We start from the raw sequence: 19,803 nt of genomic DNA on the forward strand, positions 1-19,803 counted from the left end.
TAGCTCCAGGTATTTCTTTGTAATATTTCTAGCTCACTGCAAAAATCATCTCTAATCCGTAGCCCCAACACTTCGCTTGTTGGGTTTGGCTTATGCCCATCTTCACGTCTTCGTTTTCCTTCCTTATCTATGAATAAAAAATCGCTGCTATTATCCACTCTGGATCTATTGATGGTGGGATTCTTCCCACCCTAATTCTGACAATTCTTTTATCCAAACAGTTTGGAATCAAAGTCCATTTTTCTCCCTGTATCAGCCTGTTAGAGGTTTTTTCCACCTTCTCTTCTGATATAAAAATTACCACTATTGACGCAAATCTCTTTCCTGTCGTAAAGAACGCTATGCTGTCTCCTATATGTCTTTCCAAAATTTCTTCTATTTCTTCCTGTGGCGTGTTTTCAATTCTGCTTTTATTTGAAAATGTTCTGAATATTATTGTCTTCTTTTCCATTTTCACTTTTTCTCCTCTGGCAGAGTCATTTTTATATTTGACCCTTCTTTCTCTACCATACTACTATATTTCTTTATCAGTTCTTCATTCCACTGTAACATCTCCTGTTTCAGCACACGTGGGTCTAGGCGAACTCGACCTCCAGTAGCTTCTGCATAACTTCTCATTTTTCTCAATTATTCACTACCACCCAACAATGGTTGTTTCGCACAAAAAAAATTGGCTAGAGTTCTTCAAAAAACAACAAAAAAAGTGTCTTGCTAGCTGTCGATGCCTATCTACCTTTGAAAACATATGTTTCAAGTGAAATACATTGACTGATTTTTGAAAATAGAAATAATACATTTCTAAATCTCTCAGAGAGATTTATGCAGTAGCAGCATGATAAAGTGATAGTATGTTGTCAACTTCATATGACATCCAGTCTGATGAGCAATGAGTCTGAAACTAGTCTCTGGATGCTGGTTTTGCTGGGTGGAGGTGCTTGTATCCACTTTGAAAACATAAGGACATAGGAAATGTGTCAAGTCCAACAGGAAATGGTGTTTCCTAGGGCTAAATAACAGTAGCATTCTTCCCTTTCATGGGACTGTCACATTAAGTTGACAACATACTATCACCTTATCGTGCTGAGAGATTTAGGAACATATTATTTCTATAGGGTTGATTTGTTTAACTAAAGCCCTTCAAGTCGGTACCCCAGCATAGCTGCAGTACAGTGAATGAAACAAGTAATTGATAATAGATAATAGCAGGTCTGATAGGTACTTGTTAAAATATTGGCCAAACAGCAATACAAAGACTAGGATTCCTCTTTTGAGCCAAGAAATACTTTAGTCTTGATCAGTTGCTAAACCTCTGCAAGGTTCATATAAGACCCATATTGAAGTACTGCTCACAAAATCTGCAGGTTAATATTATTGCTGCACACACTGACACCTGGGGTCAAATCCCAAAGAAATCCATCTGGCTGAGCAGCAAGAATTCTTACTGCATACCGTCTGCACTCAAACTCACTAATCTTACCTATCACCTTTGCTGTATCTCACTGCTGACACACTGCACTAGTCACTTTAGTCAGTCCCTCAATTCTTCTTTCTGAGATTGCAGCCCACTGAAATTTCATTCTGTGCATCATTATCTATTGTGTTGTTCCTTTTTTAAGACAGTAAAATGTGATTTGAGGGAGATTTGGCTGTTATTTTTAGCAGGTTGAATGATTACGTAGAGCAGTGGTTTTCAACTATTTTTTGCTTATGGACCTTTTTGATTCTTATTTTACTCTATAGGGCTTCCATAGCCATTCGATGTACATAGGAAAAAAAAAAATCCTACTTTTTTTATAATGAAATATTATTAAGAATTATATTAAAAAAAGATATTTTATGTATTGTAGAAGTACTATCAATTTATAGCCCATAAATTTTAACAATAAAATCTTATATGGACCCTGGTTGAGAACCACTAATGTGGAGGCTCATGGATGGGTGGAGTTCTTATGGCATAGACTCATGTACAAGAAGTTTTGATTGTTCTCTTGGCAAACTGACTTAGCCATAAAGAGTATAGAACAAAAGTATGTGTCTTTTAATGTTGAGGTAACATAAAATATTGCCAGATGTTATATTATTGATAAAAATAGACAAATGCTTTTTAGAGTTTTCCAAAATATTTAATGGTAAATCTCATGACTCAGAATCATATTAGAATTGGTTTTGTTTTTTTGTTTTTTTTTCAATTTGATTCAAAACTTTGTTTTTCTTCAATTTGGAATTTTTTTTTTAAATACAAAAGTAATCTTGAATGCATTTTTAAAATAACAAAAAATACACCAGTAAAATATTGAAGATGGCTAGCTTCTTACAATGCGAAAAAGGAATTAAATGTATTCCTTTTTTGCATTGTAAGAAGCTCTCTGTTTTCACTATTTTGCTGTTTTTACTTTTTGTTATCACAATGCTTCAAGCAAGCCATAATGCTCTTCTAACACAAATATATATTGTATTCCTACATCATGTAAACAGCTACTCTACTTTGCTGGAATTAATAGACTATTTTTAGTTGTGCAGACAACATGGCGACCTCTACACATCACATGTCCTGCATAAAATAGGAGCCTGAAGTCCTTCAATAATACACTGTCTTATTATAGGAAGAACACATAGATAATGTAACCCTTATTCACTCTGTCCTAGAAAAAAGATGTGATGGTCAAGATTGGAATGCCTTTAATCATAAATCTCTTTAATCAAGGCTTAGCTTGCATTAATCCTTTAGCATTGAAACTGGCTATATCCAGCCAAAATATTGTACTTGTTTTATATTCAAACTGGTCAGATCTGGCCTCTCACACTCACCATACAATGTCCTTGTAAAAATAAACAATCACATCATTGAAATTTTGAAGCTACAATATCATGCATGATTATTCCATCAAATGTATAGCTTATTTATTCACATTGTTTTGATTTAATCTGAATGCCATAGCATTAGAGATGTTTTAGCATTTAAACCAGCCATATCTGGCCAAAATAATCTACCTGTGTTATCTTCTAACTGGCAAGATCTGACCTCTCCCATTTACCCTACAATATTCTAAAAATAAACAATGGCATCATTTAAGTCTCAAAGCTACAAAGCGATGCATGACTAATTCATATCAATCTGAATAAACAAGCATTACATTTAACAAAGAAATCTAAATAGTATATGGTTAAACAACAACAGACTTATTTGACTGCTGAATTTTAGTTAATGCACCAAAGTATATGTTTGTATATGTATATGTATGCACCAAAGCTTTGGGTTTCCATTTGCATTCCACTGATTTCTCATATCCACGATTAATCTGTAATAAAATACATAAAAACTGTTTTTTCAGTAACTATTTTCTTAATTTTTTTTTCCATTTTTTTTTCAGCCAAGAGAACAGATCAACTCTGATCAAAGACTGAAATATTTGTTTGATGTAAGTTAACATATATTTTCATTTTCATTTTGTTTTAATTTCATTGGTTTGTTGTGTTGAAAGTTGGATCATTAATGTGATCCTGATTACCTAATGAATGACGAACAAGCCATCTGGACATGTGCTGTCATCTAAGTCCAGTCTACTTTTGTGTGCTTTGCAGAGGTGATCAATGTATACTCAGTCAGAGTGTAACAGTTACTCTTCCTTTTCAGTTACCATTGCTCATGAAAATCCTAACTTTGTGTTTAAGGTTAATGAGGCTACCACAATTTTCCTAGGCCCCACCAGTGGGTTGTATGCCCCATGTTGGGAATCACTGACCTATTTCATGCTGTTTGTTTACAACTAGATAGACTTGTTCAGATTTTATGTTAATTGTCTGGCTATGATATCTGAGCAGGGCTAGTTTGACTGTACAAGCATTATTGACACCCAATCAATTTAGCTGTTTGAGATACACTAGTAGTGGGAAAGATATTCGGAATAATTTATAAAACTAAAGCTAATTGATTTATCTTCTTTCATGTTACCCTTGAAGTATCTTTACTCTTTTGAACTCAATGTAACTCTTATTTTATGGTTCATGATTATTGTCCGTTTTCCATACTGGCATAAGTTGGATGATTTGACCAGAGCTGGCAAGCCAGAGAGCTGCACTAGGTTCCAGTCTGATTTGGCTTGGTTTCTATAGCTGGATGCCCTTCCTAATGCTAACTGCTTTACAGTATGTTCTTTGTGCTTTTAACATGTTAATGAATAATTATGAATATTTGGGTTTTTTTCCGTTTCCTTTTGCAGAGATCTGTTGCTTGCACCAATGAACTAAGGGAGCTTTATGAAGATAAAGATGGGTATGTTTGCTACAAGCTGATTTACTTAATTTAAAATAATTTTTTCTCCTGTTTTGTTCTTCTGACAATTTTAATGCTTACGTTACTACACGAGTATATTATTGTAAATAAAAATAAAGAGCAAAACAAGGCCACTGCCTCATTCAATAATCTAAAGCATTAAGTAATTAAAATCTAAGCTACACTTTATATATATATATATATATATATATATATATATATATATATATATATATATATATAAAGTGTAGCTTTATATATAAAGTGTAATATATATATATATATATATATATTACACACACAAGTGTTCAGGCTAAATTTGAAAGTTTGCATAAAAGGTAAGGAAAACACAATATCCCATGCAAAAATAAAAGTATTTTGAAAAAATAAAAAAATAACCAGATAATGGCTAGGAGATAAGTTACTCAAAGTAGTTGCCCTCAGCTTCCACCTCAGCCCTAAAATGACTCTGGAACCTGGCACATTTGTACCTCATTTTGTACCTGGGAAGATCTTTGAACTTTCCTTGATCTTGGCCACCAACTCAGCCTTGGCAGTTGGTGTCTTAATCATGTGCCACATATAGTAATCCATAGGATTACTATCAAGGGAATTAGGAGGTTAGAAATTGCGACTGGTGAAGTTTGTCCACAGTCTCCAGCAGTTTCACATGGCTGTCAGACTTGGATCTAAATCCCTGTTCAAAGATGTGGGGATGAACACCAGCATCCAGGCACAGTCTGAATACCTGCTGTGTTCCTTCCTGCTGGCTATGACTTCGTAATCTCCGTTGCAGCCATCCGTGTCAGGTCTTAACACTTTTACAGTCTTCACAGAGCACTGAGCAGCAGTCTAGATGTTGACTTTTGATATCCAATATGAATCATCAGGACATAGGTGACTCTCCTAATATTCAGATGGCTTCCTGTCCTCCATGTCAGCTAACTTTTTCTCAACTACAGCTTTAATCTTTATGCTCTCCAATGCCATTGACTCTTCGGCAATGCTGTTCCTGAGAAAAAAAAACAGAGACATAAGAAATAAAATCATTAAATTTAGTTCACACACCACTTGTACCTTGCAAACCCACCCTGACATCTTGCCTTCACCATTTTATCTTGATTTCCAACTCCACCCCAATTTCTTCTACTTACTCTTACCTGTAGGTGTGGCTGTGTGGTAAGAAGTTTGTTTCCCAACCACATGGCTTTGAGTTCGGTCCCACTGCATGGCACTGTGGGCAAGCATTTTCTGTAGCTCACCCCAATCTGACCAAAGCCTTGTGAGTGGATTTGGTAGATAGAAACTGAAAAGACGTTGCTGTTTGGAAGGGCATCCAACTGTAAAAACCATGCCAAAACTGACATTGGAGCTGAATGTAGCCTTGCATCTTGCTGGTTCAAACCATTCAACCCATGCCAGTTTGGAAAACAAATGTTAAATGATATGTAAGTGCGTGTATGCAAATGTGAATGAATGTTGATATTCCTTCTCTGAAATTGCTGGCTTTGTGCCAAAATTTGTAACCATTATATTTGGTGATTCTTATCTAAAGCATGAAACTCTTGTTCACAACAATTGTATAATGTATTGTGCATGCGCACAAACATAACATTCATCTGGGTATGCTCGAATTAAATCATTTCGAATGTGCTCTTAGTGATGTTCCTAGCATGGATCTTTCTGTAGTACTTTGCGTCACAGCAATTCAATGTTCTATCCTCTTCATAGTAGTCCACATCTCACTTGCTTATAAGAGTGCATGTAGGATGGTGCTATTGAAGAGTCTAGCTCATATGGTATTGTCTGTTTTTGTGTTTAAGCTCATCCTTTATTAAGGTAAACACTTTCCATCCTGCTCTTATTCCCTGTGAGATTCTAGCATCCATATCACATCTCATATTCACTGTGTGCCCTTAGTAGGTGTAGTCTTTACCTCTTCAATTTCATCGCTTCCCACCTCTACTTGACGTTATGCTACATCTTCCAACCTCATATATTTTGTTTTCATGTGGTTCATTTTAAAACCTAGTGATAAACTATGAGCGCCCAGGTCTGTCAGCATCGTCTGCAGCTGGTCTGTGGTTTCACTGATGAGTACAATGTCATCTGTGAATCAGAGGTGTGTTAGTTGCTAGCCATTGATGTCATGTATCCAGTTGATAATCTTGATAACTATTTCTAGGCATGTAGTGAAGAGCTTTGTAGAGATGATCCCTTCTCAATTGGGATCTTTACTGGTGGTGATAGCAGAGCTATATCTGTTGAGCATTCAAAATTTGCGTCTCTGAGCAACATGATGTATTACACATCGACACTGCTTTCCTGAAATTTCAACACTGTGTTCATCTTGATGCTATCAAAGGCTGTTTTGTATTCAGCAAAAGCAAAAACTGCAAGCCAGTTGGAACTTGGCAGAAGAATCTTGGAGAAGATGAAGAAAATGCTGCAAAAACAATGATAAGACAGCATCTGAGAAATGAGTTTGAGAATTATAGACAGAAGAAATTGATGCAAGAGAGGGCTGACACACCCTATAGGTTAGAGGTAATAGCACTAAAGGACACAGATAGGCTCATGGTGACATACAAAGGGGAGATGGAGGAGGTTTGCAAAACCTACACCAACCTTTTTAAATCATCAGTGAAGCTTGATCCTCCACCACCACAAATGTTGGAAGAAGTGCCACCTATTCTGATCAGTGAAATTGAAAATGTCCTCAGATTGATGAAAATAGACTAAGCTCCTGGTAAAGATGGCATTATGGCATCACAGCAGTAATATTAAGATACAGAGGTGAAGAGCTGGGGAAAATCCTTTTTCTACACTTCATTTGCTATATGAAGTGGGGTAAATTCCCTCACTGTTGAAAGAGTCAAATACCACCCTCCTTCATTAGAAGGATGATTATGATTTTAAAAACTATTGTCCCAGCGTACGAATGATTCAGCCAGCTCACTACCATGATAATAATGATAATAATAATCCCTACTACTATAGGCACAAGGTCTGAAATTTTGGGGGAGGGGGTTAGTCAATTACATTGACCCCAATGTGTAAAGGATGAAAGGCAAAGCTGACCTTGGTGGAATTTGAACTCAGAATGCAAAGACAAACAGAATACCACTAAGCATTTCATCCAGTGTGCTAATGATTCTGCCAGCTCACTGCCTTCAATTAATAATGATAATAATAATAATAATAATAATAATAATAATAATAATAATAATAATAATAATAATAATAATGATGATATCATTTATTTGCCACCAGGGTGAAGGATGAGGGGTACAATACGAAACAGATATAAAGTGTTGGGATTTACATATAATTGAATGATAAAATAAATAGATAATAGTAATAAAAAAAAGTATATAGAACATACAGTGAAAAGAAAGAGAAGTTTACGTAGTATACAAAGGTTAACAAAAAAAAAAACAGTTGAGGTATGATAGAGATGTAGTCCTCTTGATACAGGATGACTTCTAGGGATAATCGAAGAACCTCACTATCCAAAATCTCCCTGAACACCAAGGGCAAGTCCCCTCTCCAGTTCCCTTTTTCTGATTCACAGGTTTATACTTGGAGAGGGACCATCCATAATAATAATAATAATAATAATAATAAATTGTTACTTTATAACTCCCTTGAATTGCTTTCTTTAAAAATAAATTGTTCTAATTTCATTTTACTGACAACCCTCATTTGTGCCATTATTGTTGTTGAACATGTCACCGAGGCATGGTTACTGTGTATATTACTGTTTGAACAACTGTAAATTTCTAACTCTTCTACTTGTAACTAGTCAGACATATAATCATCCTTATTTTAGGCAAAGGAAAGAAGAGGTGGCTGCCCTGTCTGGCCCCAATGAGTTTGCAGAATTTTATGCCAGGCTGAAAACCCTTAAAGATTTTCATCGGAAGCATCCTGGCGAAGTAAGAATTCCTTTATCTTGTACTAACTACCTACAGCTTACAGGGCTTTCATGAGCTCTTATATGTATCACCACATATCCTGCACTATCTATAAAATAGTTACAACTTTGTTCTACAATATTTATACAGCACTGCCTGAACTATTCATAATTTAGTTGAGTGTATCAGTCTGTTATACAGTTATAAAGCCCCAGTGATCTAATAATAGGAACACATATAGTAGAGTAGGTATGCTTTTTTTTTGACATACTCTAAACACCTGAGGATTAACACATCTGCTCATAAGCTGGCTTTTACAGAAAAATGTAATTTTCTAATAGTTATTGACAGATTGTCTTTTCAGTAAAAGTCAGCCATACAAAATATTTTCTTTAATGTAAAAAATTTCCACTACTTTTTACTTCAATACTTGTCTCTCATATTAATTTTTGTAAAAATATTTTTGCACTGTTTGAGGCAATGCTTTCTTACCAAGATCTCTATTTTCATAATATTCACTTCTAATGCCCTGTCATAGAAGTACCAAAAATTCTCTTAAGAGTCTTAAAATTTTACCCACTCACATGCCTACCATAAATGTTTCTTGTGTCAAAAACACTTCTTGTGCTGTGAGATGATTGAACATTTCTTTGATTTTGTTCATGAAGTACACAAACATTCCATTTATATTGATTGGATGAGATCAAACTTGGGGAAGTTTTCACTTTGTTATTAGTTTCTAGATAGTAGAGAAGATAGAAGAAGAGAAAAAAACCTATTGCTCAGAAGCAGTCTCATGTTCTTTCTTTGTCTTCAGCATTTCCATGATAAATTTCATTGATCTTGGCATATAACAAAACATATTTCATCTTGTTGAATGTAAATATGTAGCCTGGCTTAAAATTTTTGCTTTCATTTCCTTATATTTTCATTGTGATTAAATATAAACCAAGAATGGGCAAAATTGTGCTTTTTTTTATTAGTTTTGAACTTGAAATTTCCAATTTGCAAAACTGAAATATTTCAAAAGCCAAACATGAGGAAGGGAATAAATCAAATCTCCCAGAATATTTGAAACTTGAAAATTCATTTTGAACATAAATTGAAATTCAATAATGATTGAAATGAAGGGCTAGTCTATAGACTACGGGGCCACCAGTTATTGTAATCTTGTTATAGGCATTTTGTTGTGGTGCTAATGAAGGAACATAACTTTACTTGCTTCAATTTACCTGTTTGGCAGAAGATGAATTCCTTTCTTAATTTGTGGTGGTGGGTAACACATCCAATAATTTATGATTGATTTATGGTTGTTCAAAGAACACAATTCTATACATCGAACAGAAATGTGATATATAAGTTGTAACCAAAAATAAAAATCTAACACAATGTAGAACTTAACCATACATCCCCTGGTCAGTAATTAACATGAGATATGGTTTCAAGTTCTAATCAGTACTTTTTATTTCTCCTTCTGTTGAAATCCTATCTATCCAATGACCACATTTCCATTCAGTATTTGGTGTCATATATTCTTAATCCTACACTGGTCTAATAAACAGTTATGAACTATGAGCTATAACTGGGAATCAATCTTGAGGTGCAGATGCTTGGCAAGCACTTATTTTCTCTCTCTTTTTCAAATATGCACTATTTGTATGTATCTAAAAATATATGTAAAATTATCTAAAATGTAAACATATTTACCGTTCGGTACTGGACTAAAAACCAATTAATTTAACATTAGGAAAATACAAATTAATCTCACATTAACTTCACATTTGAATTATTGGAACTCAACTCTTTGATACACTAAATTTGTTTTGAATAGCATTGGCAATTGAATAAATGTAAATTCTCATCAAGCTGAGTTATGTTCACATTAAGCTAAATTCCAATCAAGCCAGGTCTAGGATCTGGTTTCAAAAGTTAGAATATAGACAGATGTGAATAAACACTGCTTTTCGTCCGGTGCTTGATCAGTTTTGCTTGTTAGCCTGTAAATTTCAAGCTATCGGTCCAGAAAGTATCGAAATACATAATGTAGCCTTCTGTGGATTTGCATTCATGCCTTTACATGGCTAATGAGATTAATTTACAAATTGCACTTGTTGCCTATGTTGCTGTTATAAAATTTAATATTTACCAAGTTCCATGTTGACTCTCTTTGTTGTTGTTCTTCAGATTAATGTTCCTATGTCTGTAGAGTTTGAAGAACTGGCTAAATTACGAGAAAATACTTCAGAAGAAATGCAAGGTACCTAACTTTTTCTTTTCTTTTTATCTTCTTTTACATTATCAGAACACTACTTGTATAAATTATTTAAGCTCACCATATCACTGGTATAATGATAATTGTCTCAATTGTATTTTATTTAATATAAAGAAGAGCCAGCCTCAGTAAAACAATAAGAGAATTCATATTTTTAATGTTCTGTAATAAGAGTGTTGCTGTATTTTGTCTACATATGTAGAGGTCAGTTTTTAACATTTATCTTTCTCAATAATTTTATCTCAGTTAAATATTTCAATATAAATATCATAACTTTACTGTCTTTTTGTCTATAAATATCAGGCTTAATGCCAAAGGAAGACACATGTCTTTAAAAGGGAAATGAATTTAGAAAACTGGACTTATTTCTGCCTCATTGTTTTGAGTTCAAATTGCTGTAGAGTACATTCATCTCTCTGAGAAAATTAAATAGATGCCAGTTGTACATATAAATAGATACTAGTTATATATATATATATATACACACACACATATATATATATATTCCGTTTTGGGATTTGGTTTGCAAGATTCTTCATGTGAGTTTGTGTGCTGAAGCATATTCTGTTGTGTCTGGGGAAAGTCATTCTCTTTTAGTGCCTTATAATTTAACACATTCACCGGTAAAATTTCCACTTGTTTCCTTCTTTATTTTTCTAAAATTTTTGTTGCGTCTTGCAACCTTTCCAATATATATATATATATATATATATATATATATATATATATATATATATGTGCTAGTTGTATATATAAATAGATGCTATTTGTATATATAAATAGTTGCTAGTTGTATATAAATTTAATTACCTACATACCCTCCCTTTGAAAATTAGTCTTGTCTCTATATGGAAACATTTTAAAAACTAGATTTTCTCTGAATTATGTGTTTCACAAATGGTAATTAGTTGGCTGGGTTGTTAAATCTTACAGTTTTATCAACTTAACTCTGTATTTTCATAATTCAAATCCTGTTGGGATTAGCCTTTATTGTTGTCCTTCATTAATTGATATAAGTACCAGTAACATACTAGTAAGAATTCAGTTAATTGTATCCTGCTTTATAAAATTTAACCTTGGACCCTGTCATTATGAATCATTTACAGATTCTGCTAAGGTCCCAAAGACTTAGTTGCTATGTCAATGTTTACAATAATTAGAGCGTTTGTGAACCAAGAGCTATCTACTCTTGGATCTATTCCTTTTCTAGTTCTTTACAAAATCCTGTTTAATAAGCATAAAAGTTTCAAAATTTTACCTTGTGGACAGAAGTTGAAAAGTTGAAACTAATTTGCTAGTTAATAATAATTGACTTAATGAATGCTGTATGTAGAGCTAAGAATTGTATAGACATAATGAGTAGTGTATATGGAGCTAATGATGGTACTGTATCTTTAGATGATAGTGCTACATTATGTTTTGAGAACTTTTATCTCCTTTGGAAGATAAGCTTTTCCTCTCAGTGCCCAATGGTTGATTATATGTGATGTGGAGAAGAAATGTGATGTTCTTTTATGTTTTATCTTTTACCTGTTTCAGTCATTAGACTGCTGCCATACTGGAGCATCACCTTGAGGAATTTTAGTTGAAGAAATTGACTGTAGTACTTAATTTTTAAAACCTCCTCCTCTATTTGTCTGTCTTCCATGCTGGTATGGGTTGGACAGTTTGACAGAATCAGTGAGCCAGGGGACTGCTTCAAGCTCCAGTCTCTTCTTTGGCATGGTGTCTACTGCTGGACACCCTTCCTAATGTCAACCACTTCACAAAGTGTGGTGGGTGGGTGCATTTTTCACGGCACTGGTAGTAGTGAGGTAACTTGCAAGACAAAGGAAAAAAAGAAGCCCTCAACTGAATTGGATTGTAGTAGATACCACATGGTGGGGGTCATATTTGGGATGTCCTGCAAACTTCTTAACCATTTGCTATGCTGTGTCCATACATTAATACTTAAACACATACAGTTTGAAGACTATTGAAAAGGTTGCAAGATGCAACGAAAATTTTAGGAAAATAAAAATAAGAAATAAGTGGAAATTTTACCGGTGAGTGTGTTAAATTTTAAGGCACAATAAGAAAATGACTTTCCCCAGACACAACAGAATAAACACATACAGTTTCAAGGATAAAGGCTGGCAAAATAGAATTAGATTATTAGATTTGGTTGTTGTTGATGTAATGATGTAATTTTTCTTTTTCTCTTTTAGACATGGTTGATTTTACTGATGAAGAAGGATATGGAAAATATCTGGATATGCATGAATGTTACGAGAAATTCATCAATTTGAAAGGAATTGATGTAAGCCTTCAATTCACTAAAATTTTATCTCTTTTTATTTCTGTCTTGTCTTTCCATTTATCACCATAGAATAGTGAAGTGGTTTCTATCTTAACATTTTTTCTTACATGTAAGTAAAATAGAGTAGCTAATTCTTGCAACAAACAGAAAACCTCGATTCAAAGAAAGAACCTGCATGTGGTTGCTTGATCTGCTAGGAATAGCAGCCAGATTTCCATCAAATCACACTCTACCTCTCCGAAAAGGGTAGGACACGTTTTATAATGTAATCTTGCTTAGCAACCACTTGTTTTCAGTTCATGTTGATGTAACCTTGGGTTTCCATAGCTTTATGCTAACCACTGACTTGTGAGTAAACAGAAAATGTATGGAAGCCCATTGTGTATGATTGTTTGCATGTGTGATGTGTGTACATGCATATATTTATATGTATATATATATATGTGTGTGTGTATGTGTGTGTTTATATATATATGTACACATATATGTGTGTATATATATATATATATATATATATATATATGTGTGTGTGTGTGTCATTGCCAGAGCTGTTCATTGCCAGAGCAGCTGTCTGGCTTCCGTGCTAGTGGCACGTAAATAGCACTATTTGAGCGTGATTGTTACCAGCGTCGCCTTACTGGCACTTGTGCCGGTGGCACATTAGAAAATCATTCGACCGATGTCGTTGCCAGTGCCGCTGAACTGGCTCCTGTGCAGGTGGCACGTAAAAAACACCATTTTGAGCATGGCCGTTGCCAGTACCGTATGACTGGCTCTCGTGCCTGTGGCACGTAAAAGCACCCACTACACTCTCAGAGAGGTTGGCGTTAGGAAGGGCATTCAGCTGTAGAAACTCTGCCAGATCAGATTGGAGCCTGGTGCAGCCATCCGGTTCACCAGTACTCAGTCAAATCGTCCAACCCATGCTAGAATGGAAAGCAGACGTTAAACAATGATGATGATGATGAGATATATATATATATGTATGTATGTGTATATTCTTATACAAGAATGCTGTTGCAGTGACTTTGAAATTTTGGCCACCTAAGTTATTGTCAGACTTGATGATGGCTTAGTTGACCGAAACTTTGAAGTCACTGTTAACAATGTTCTTGTATATGAATGATACATTTGTACTCTACAAAAGTATAGAGTAACCCATCAAATTAATGTAACATTGTTTTTGGCAAGCTGACAGAATTATTAGCGCACTGGACAAAATACTTAACAGCATTCTGTTCGTCTTTAGGTTCTGAGTATTCTTAAACATAGTATGTCTAATTAAAGATGGGTTGGTCATGGCTGGGATTATTTTTGATCAAGGCTAATCAAAACAAAAAGTGCACCTAAAAACTTTGTGCAAATATTTTATTAAAACCTCAATACCTAACCAGAATTATATCACAAAAGTGGGTTTTTTTCTTCGTTAATCTAGATACTACATACCTAATTTTACTTTACTTCCTATTATTTACTTTTATCAACCTCAGTATATTACTGGTAGTTATTTTATTGACCTAGTCGAAATTGAAAGTCAGAACAGGTTTTTGACGTTTAGATTGAGCTGATGTATGATCAAAGATGTTCCAGATATGACCATCCCACTTTTGTTTTTGTTTATCTAGAACTACATTACCCTTTGTATCATTCAGAGTGTGATTATTGAGGGATTTGGCTGTAACTAATATCAAAATGCTTGTTACTTGTAGGCCTTATTGCTGACTCAAATCTAGTTATATGTAAGTTATTAACTCTACCACTCCTCTATATTAGTTAAGTCTTCAAACTCTTAACATCTATAGTTTGAGTATTGTGTGAGATTATGGAAACTAATACTTTTGTTCTCTGTTGTTATTTCAGAAAATTGACTATATCACCTATCTATCCACATTTGATCAGTTTTTTGATATTCCTAAAGACAAGAAAGGTGGCGCCTACAAGGAGTAAGTTATTTGAGAAAGTTTTCTATCCTTTATCGTTAGATATCACCTGTGATGACCTCTACTTTGTATGATACGTCATAAACAAATTGGAGGAGCCGGAAAATTGGTTAGAAAAGGTATCGCAAATGTGGTGTTAGCAATGAGATTGGCCCTTGTGAAAAACGAAGTATGCACTCATATGGAAATGAACGCTGAAACATAAGAGCATGAAAGCCATTGAATAAGCCTGAGTGGCAAAGGCAGAACATGGCAATGAGGCTTCAGTTCTATATTTGACAGACCACTATGGATGTATCATGTCTGATCCAAAGTAGACATATATTGCTCTCTGGTAGCATTTTGCAGTACTCAAGGAGTACTGGTCTAGGGATGTTAGACTTTGATGCATATATCAATAGACTCTTAGAGGTACAGAATTCTGTAGAAAGCAAAATGCAATGGACACTGTGGTAGATATGTTACTATGAGAGAGAAATCTTTGGGAATAGATGTTCTGTCTTATAAAGCTTTATAACCAACATGCCTGACAGTTTTGCTACTCTCTTGTCAATTGTCACTTGTATCTGGCAGCAGACTGTGTTAATTCCTAGTTGTTGTAAATCAGGGTATGGTTTTGCTGCTGAGGAAGTATTTGAACAAGGGAGATGTAATAGACAACTTCAGGCCCATGACTCAGCTAAACACAGATATGAAGATTTTTGGCAAAGTTGCTCATCAAGAGGTTGTTGGTTGTCATCAACTCTGTAGTCCGAAGTGCACAGAATTGTTTGACCCTTGTGGATCTATCCATGATAACTTATATCTCATGCAATTCATCATTGAGTGGATTGGGAATAGTTCAGGTTTCAGTGGGGTTATAAGACTGATCAATCTGACTCAGTCTAAATCTTACAACAGAATGAGTCATTGCTAATGGGGGACTGTCTTAAGAGCATCTAGTTTAGGTTCTGTTTGCAGAGGTTGGATTGCTGCATGCAGTGTACAGCAATATTGATTCTATTGTCTAAATAAATGGCCACTTCATCTATTAGAACCATTTTGCATCACATTCTTTATCGATCAAGGATGTTTCCTTTTCTCTCTCTTGTACATTTTGGCACTGGAGTTATTGTGAAGTTTGGAGGCTGAGAGAAACACCCCATCCATTTGAACTGGAACTGATAAGCGCTGTTTCTGCTTATGCATTCAGGGCCAGAGACTTTGGAAATCGAGGTAGTTGGTAGGTACATATCAGCTTGGTCAAGTCTTTGGGGTTGCTGCTCAGTACTTAGAGAAGCAAATTGATGCTCACCAGCATTGAATCTCTCTATACTAGACATGCTTGTGGGAAAAAAAATAAGAAAATGAAAACGGTCATAATAGGGTGGCATGTTGGCATGTACTGAAGCTGACATAACTGATGAGATTCCTGGAGTACAGAGCTGACACTGGTAACTAAATAAATTTGGGCACCTTCCATATGATAGATCTTTTTGCAGTCCACCTTCACCAAGCGTTCATACTCCAGAGCTTGGGCAGTTTCATATATGGGATACTACCAAGCACAGTGAGACAGTGCAGTCAGTTTGTAGTCTGTAGAGAGTTGGTAGGGTTCAAGTGATGATGCCTAGGAACAATCTGAACTGTCACTTCTGGAGGACTTTCAAATCTGGGATTATGGACAATTTTCAAAAGTTTTTGGCCTTGCATTGCTACTGGTGATCACTGTCTGCTTGGGATAAATGTACAGGTATAGAAGTGCTCTGACCAGAACTAATCTGAGGTGCTTGCAGGATGACAAAAATATCTTGTCCTGACTTACACTGAACTAGTATAATAGCGAGGGAAAGCTGTACCTTATAATCAGCCTTGCTCTGTTATCTCTTAGTTGCTTGACTAGTGGCAAGGCAGGCCATGGCAACCCGAAGTATACCAGAAATGCAGTGAGATGACCACGATGATCTACATGTCTTGTACACATCCTGCAGTGATGTTGTTAGATACTGTCTTTCTAACTATTGAAACTTAACCACTAACAGTGAGGTTTTTTGTGTGTCCAGTGTTTGGAAATCTGGTCTTCATATGTTTTGGGTGACAAGTCCTTACCAAATTTCACTGAGATTTTAAAACTTCTTGGCTACTCTGAAACTAGTTTAGGGTGGCATACAGTAACATGCAGACAGTTTATTAAACCACAGGTAAGAGCTGGGTATCAGTCTTGAAACAGTGGTAGATAAACTGTCTTGAAGAAGAATTGACTGGACTCCTACCAAACATGCTGTCCTTCCATGACAGCCTCAGTGAATCATGCATGTAACATATTGGCATCGCAGCTGGTAGGAAGGTTATTTTTTATGTGTTTAATGGTGTGAAACCAGTGCTAAGGACTTGCCTTCAAGAGGCTGTAGGAGTTCTTGATGGCATTTGCATTGACTTACATGAAACTTTGCGTTTTTGTCCACAGCTTGGTAACCAACTCCCCTAATATCAAAGTTTAACAAGGCCATCACCAATTTCTTTAGGTTCCATACTTCACCTTACTTCTAATTCAGCCATATATGTTCTCATCCCCTCTTTAAAAAAATTGATTTTGTATTTGTATTTTGAAGGAAACAAGGCTTCAAGCCATTACTTCATATCTCATTATATTATGATTTATTCTCTGACAAAGATACTTAGTTCTTATGTTTAGCATTACCTTTTTCTCTATATAGTATCATGATTAATATTCATTAGAAGAATCTTTTTCCCACAGATTGCTACCTTTCCTATCACTGTGAACTCAATCTGAATTAGGAATGGAGTTGAATCTGTTTTTTTTTTTATGTTTGGCAAGATGCAAATAGAGAGTGCTAAAGAAATGCAATATATCATCAAAGCTTAGTAAATTGTGTTTTTTATGTGAGTTAAATTTGTTTTTCATGTCACAGTTGTTGCTAATGTTTGAACAGCAAATATACTGAAGTAGTTTTAATCAACTGTATCTTTCTTATGGCCTGATTCTTTAAAAAAAATCTTTTTTTCTTCTCTTTGCCAGTTATCTTCTGATGCTCCTTGAATATCTTGAAAGTTACATCTACAAAGTGAAACCACTGCTTGATATGAACGAGGTATATTCACAGTACTTTTTTTTTTACTCTTTTTGCAGTTTTAGCTCAGTTTCGTCTCAGTGTAATTAATAGATGTGATCTTAGACTTTTACAAATGAGACGACTGGATAGAGACTAGCTCTTATAACTTTTGAATTCAAATCCACTGAAGGTATTTTGTTGTGTCTCTGGGTAAGGAACTCTACTTTACATGCCTTGTTTCATCTAGCTGTCAGAAACAGGAAATGTAATTCTGTCAAAATTATCTACATTTGACTAACATCTTGTTCAGGAGGAGAATTACCTGGTCATTCATAACAAAATGTGTGTGTTGAATACCATAAATCTTTCTATGCTACTGTGAATGGAATGGTTTTGCTGGAGCAGTTATTTTAATAACTGGTTGCCCTTCATTGAGAACTATACTGAAACAAGTTGATTTTGCTGAAGTTCATGACAGTAGCTGTAGTAGCAAGGTTCAGATTAACAATTCAGTGCTTCGGGATCCATCATTTCAACTTGCCAGCTATTGTGAGTCTTTATTCATGGTACCTATTTGTTATCCTCAGAGAAAGTTAGAAAATCAGTGCTTGGTATTGTAAATTTGGGATGTACTGAGTACAGCTTTGGTTCAAATATCTGTTAAACAAATTTGATTTTCGTTACTAATTATTATCTTGCTCCCTTATTTTTGTCTGTTTTTCAGGAAATGGAATCCGTTATGAAAGATTTTGAGTGGCACTGGAGTGAAGGCACATTTATCGGATGGCCTGTAAGTTGCTTCTAATTTGCCTTCTTGGTTTTTTAATGTTTTTTTTTTTTTTGTGAAATTTTCCGTTTTCATTTGTAACAGTCTCTCACTCTATCTTGCTTCTATTTTCATTAATGCTTATTTAATATATATTCATTTCAATGTTTTCATTTCAAGTTTTAATTTGCTATTTGCAAAATCCTTAGTTTATTCTGTATTCATAATGTAAAAAAATTACTTATTGAATGAAAGAATGCTATTAGACAAAATATAACTGTATAGCTTTGAGGCTTCCATGATAGTATACCAGTATAATATTTAAAAAAGAAATTAAGAAGTGATTTTGTCGGTATGGCTGTTTGGAATGCTATAAGCCTTATAATAACTATGTGATTGCTGTTATTTCTAGCACATTAAACGTGCTAGGATTACCTTGAAGTTTCTTTACAGATATATTACAACTATGATAAATTACTGAAAGAAATATTTACTAAGCAAGTGAGATTTTTTTATAAATTGAAGTTCTCAGGAAAATTTTACTTTTTGAACATCTTTTCATTATTGAATATTTCAAGTTCACAAATTTAAATATTCAGTTCAATATAGTTTGGCATTCTTTCCTTTGCACCCACACACTTTGTTAATTTCTGTAAAAAAAATTTTATTTATTTACTTTTTGCACACCATGTTCAGTTCTGTGTATTTCTAGTCAGTCACACATGCACATGTGTTTTTGTATGTACATTTACTCTTTTACTTGTTTCAGTCATTTGACTGCGGCCATGCTAGAGCACCGCCTTTAGTCGAGCAAATCAACCCCGGGACTTATTCTTTGTAAGCCCAGTACTTATTCTATCGGTCTCTTTTTGCCGAACCGCTAATTGACGGGGACATAAACACACCAGCATCGGTTGTCAAGCAATGCTAGGGGGACAAACACAGACACACAAACACACACACACACATATATATATATACATATATACGACGGGCTTCTTTCAGTTTCCGTCTACCAAATCCACTCACAAGGCTTTGGTCGGCCCGAGGCTATAGTAGAAGACACTTGCCCAAGGTGCCACGCAATGGGACTGAACCCGGAACCATGTGGTTGGTAAGCAAGCTACTTACCACACAGCCACTCCTGCGCCTATACATTTGTGTATGTTTGTGTGTGTGTGTGTGTGTGTGTAAGAAGGGGTGTGTTGTCATGTATAGGTACGTACATAAATACATATGCATACATCTTTTTGGCATGTATGCATGTGTGTGTATGAGACTGC

General features: G+C 35.0%; 1 protein-coding gene across 1 annotated transcript in view; it reads left to right on the top strand.

Moving 5' to 3' along the window:
* LOC106868824 (splicing factor 3A subunit 3) overlaps window positions 1-19,803 on the top strand; it is a 114,234-nt gene that overhangs the window by 8,012 nt on the left and 86,419 nt on the right. The window contains exons 2-9 of the mRNA XM_014914285.3: window positions 3,372-3,419; window positions 4,221-4,273; window positions 8,106-8,211; window positions 10,375-10,447; window positions 12,670-12,761; window positions 14,622-14,704; window positions 17,721-17,793; window positions 18,479-18,544. Coding sequence (XP_014769771.1) covers window positions 3,372-3,419; window positions 4,221-4,273; window positions 8,106-8,211; window positions 10,375-10,447; window positions 12,670-12,761; window positions 14,622-14,704; window positions 17,721-17,793; window positions 18,479-18,544 — 594 coding nt within the window. The remainder of the gene's footprint in view (window positions 1-3,371; window positions 3,420-4,220; window positions 4,274-8,105; window positions 8,212-10,374; window positions 10,448-12,669; window positions 12,762-14,621; window positions 14,705-17,720; window positions 17,794-18,478; window positions 18,545-19,803) is intronic.

The sequence above is a fragment of the Octopus bimaculoides genome, chromosome 10, assembly GCF_046866305.1.
Source record: "Octopus bimaculoides isolate indiv1 chromosome 10, ASM4686630v1, whole genome shotgun sequence".
NCBI classification, from domain to species: Eukaryota; Metazoa; Mollusca; class Cephalopoda; order Octopoda; family Octopodidae; genus Octopus; species Octopus bimaculoides.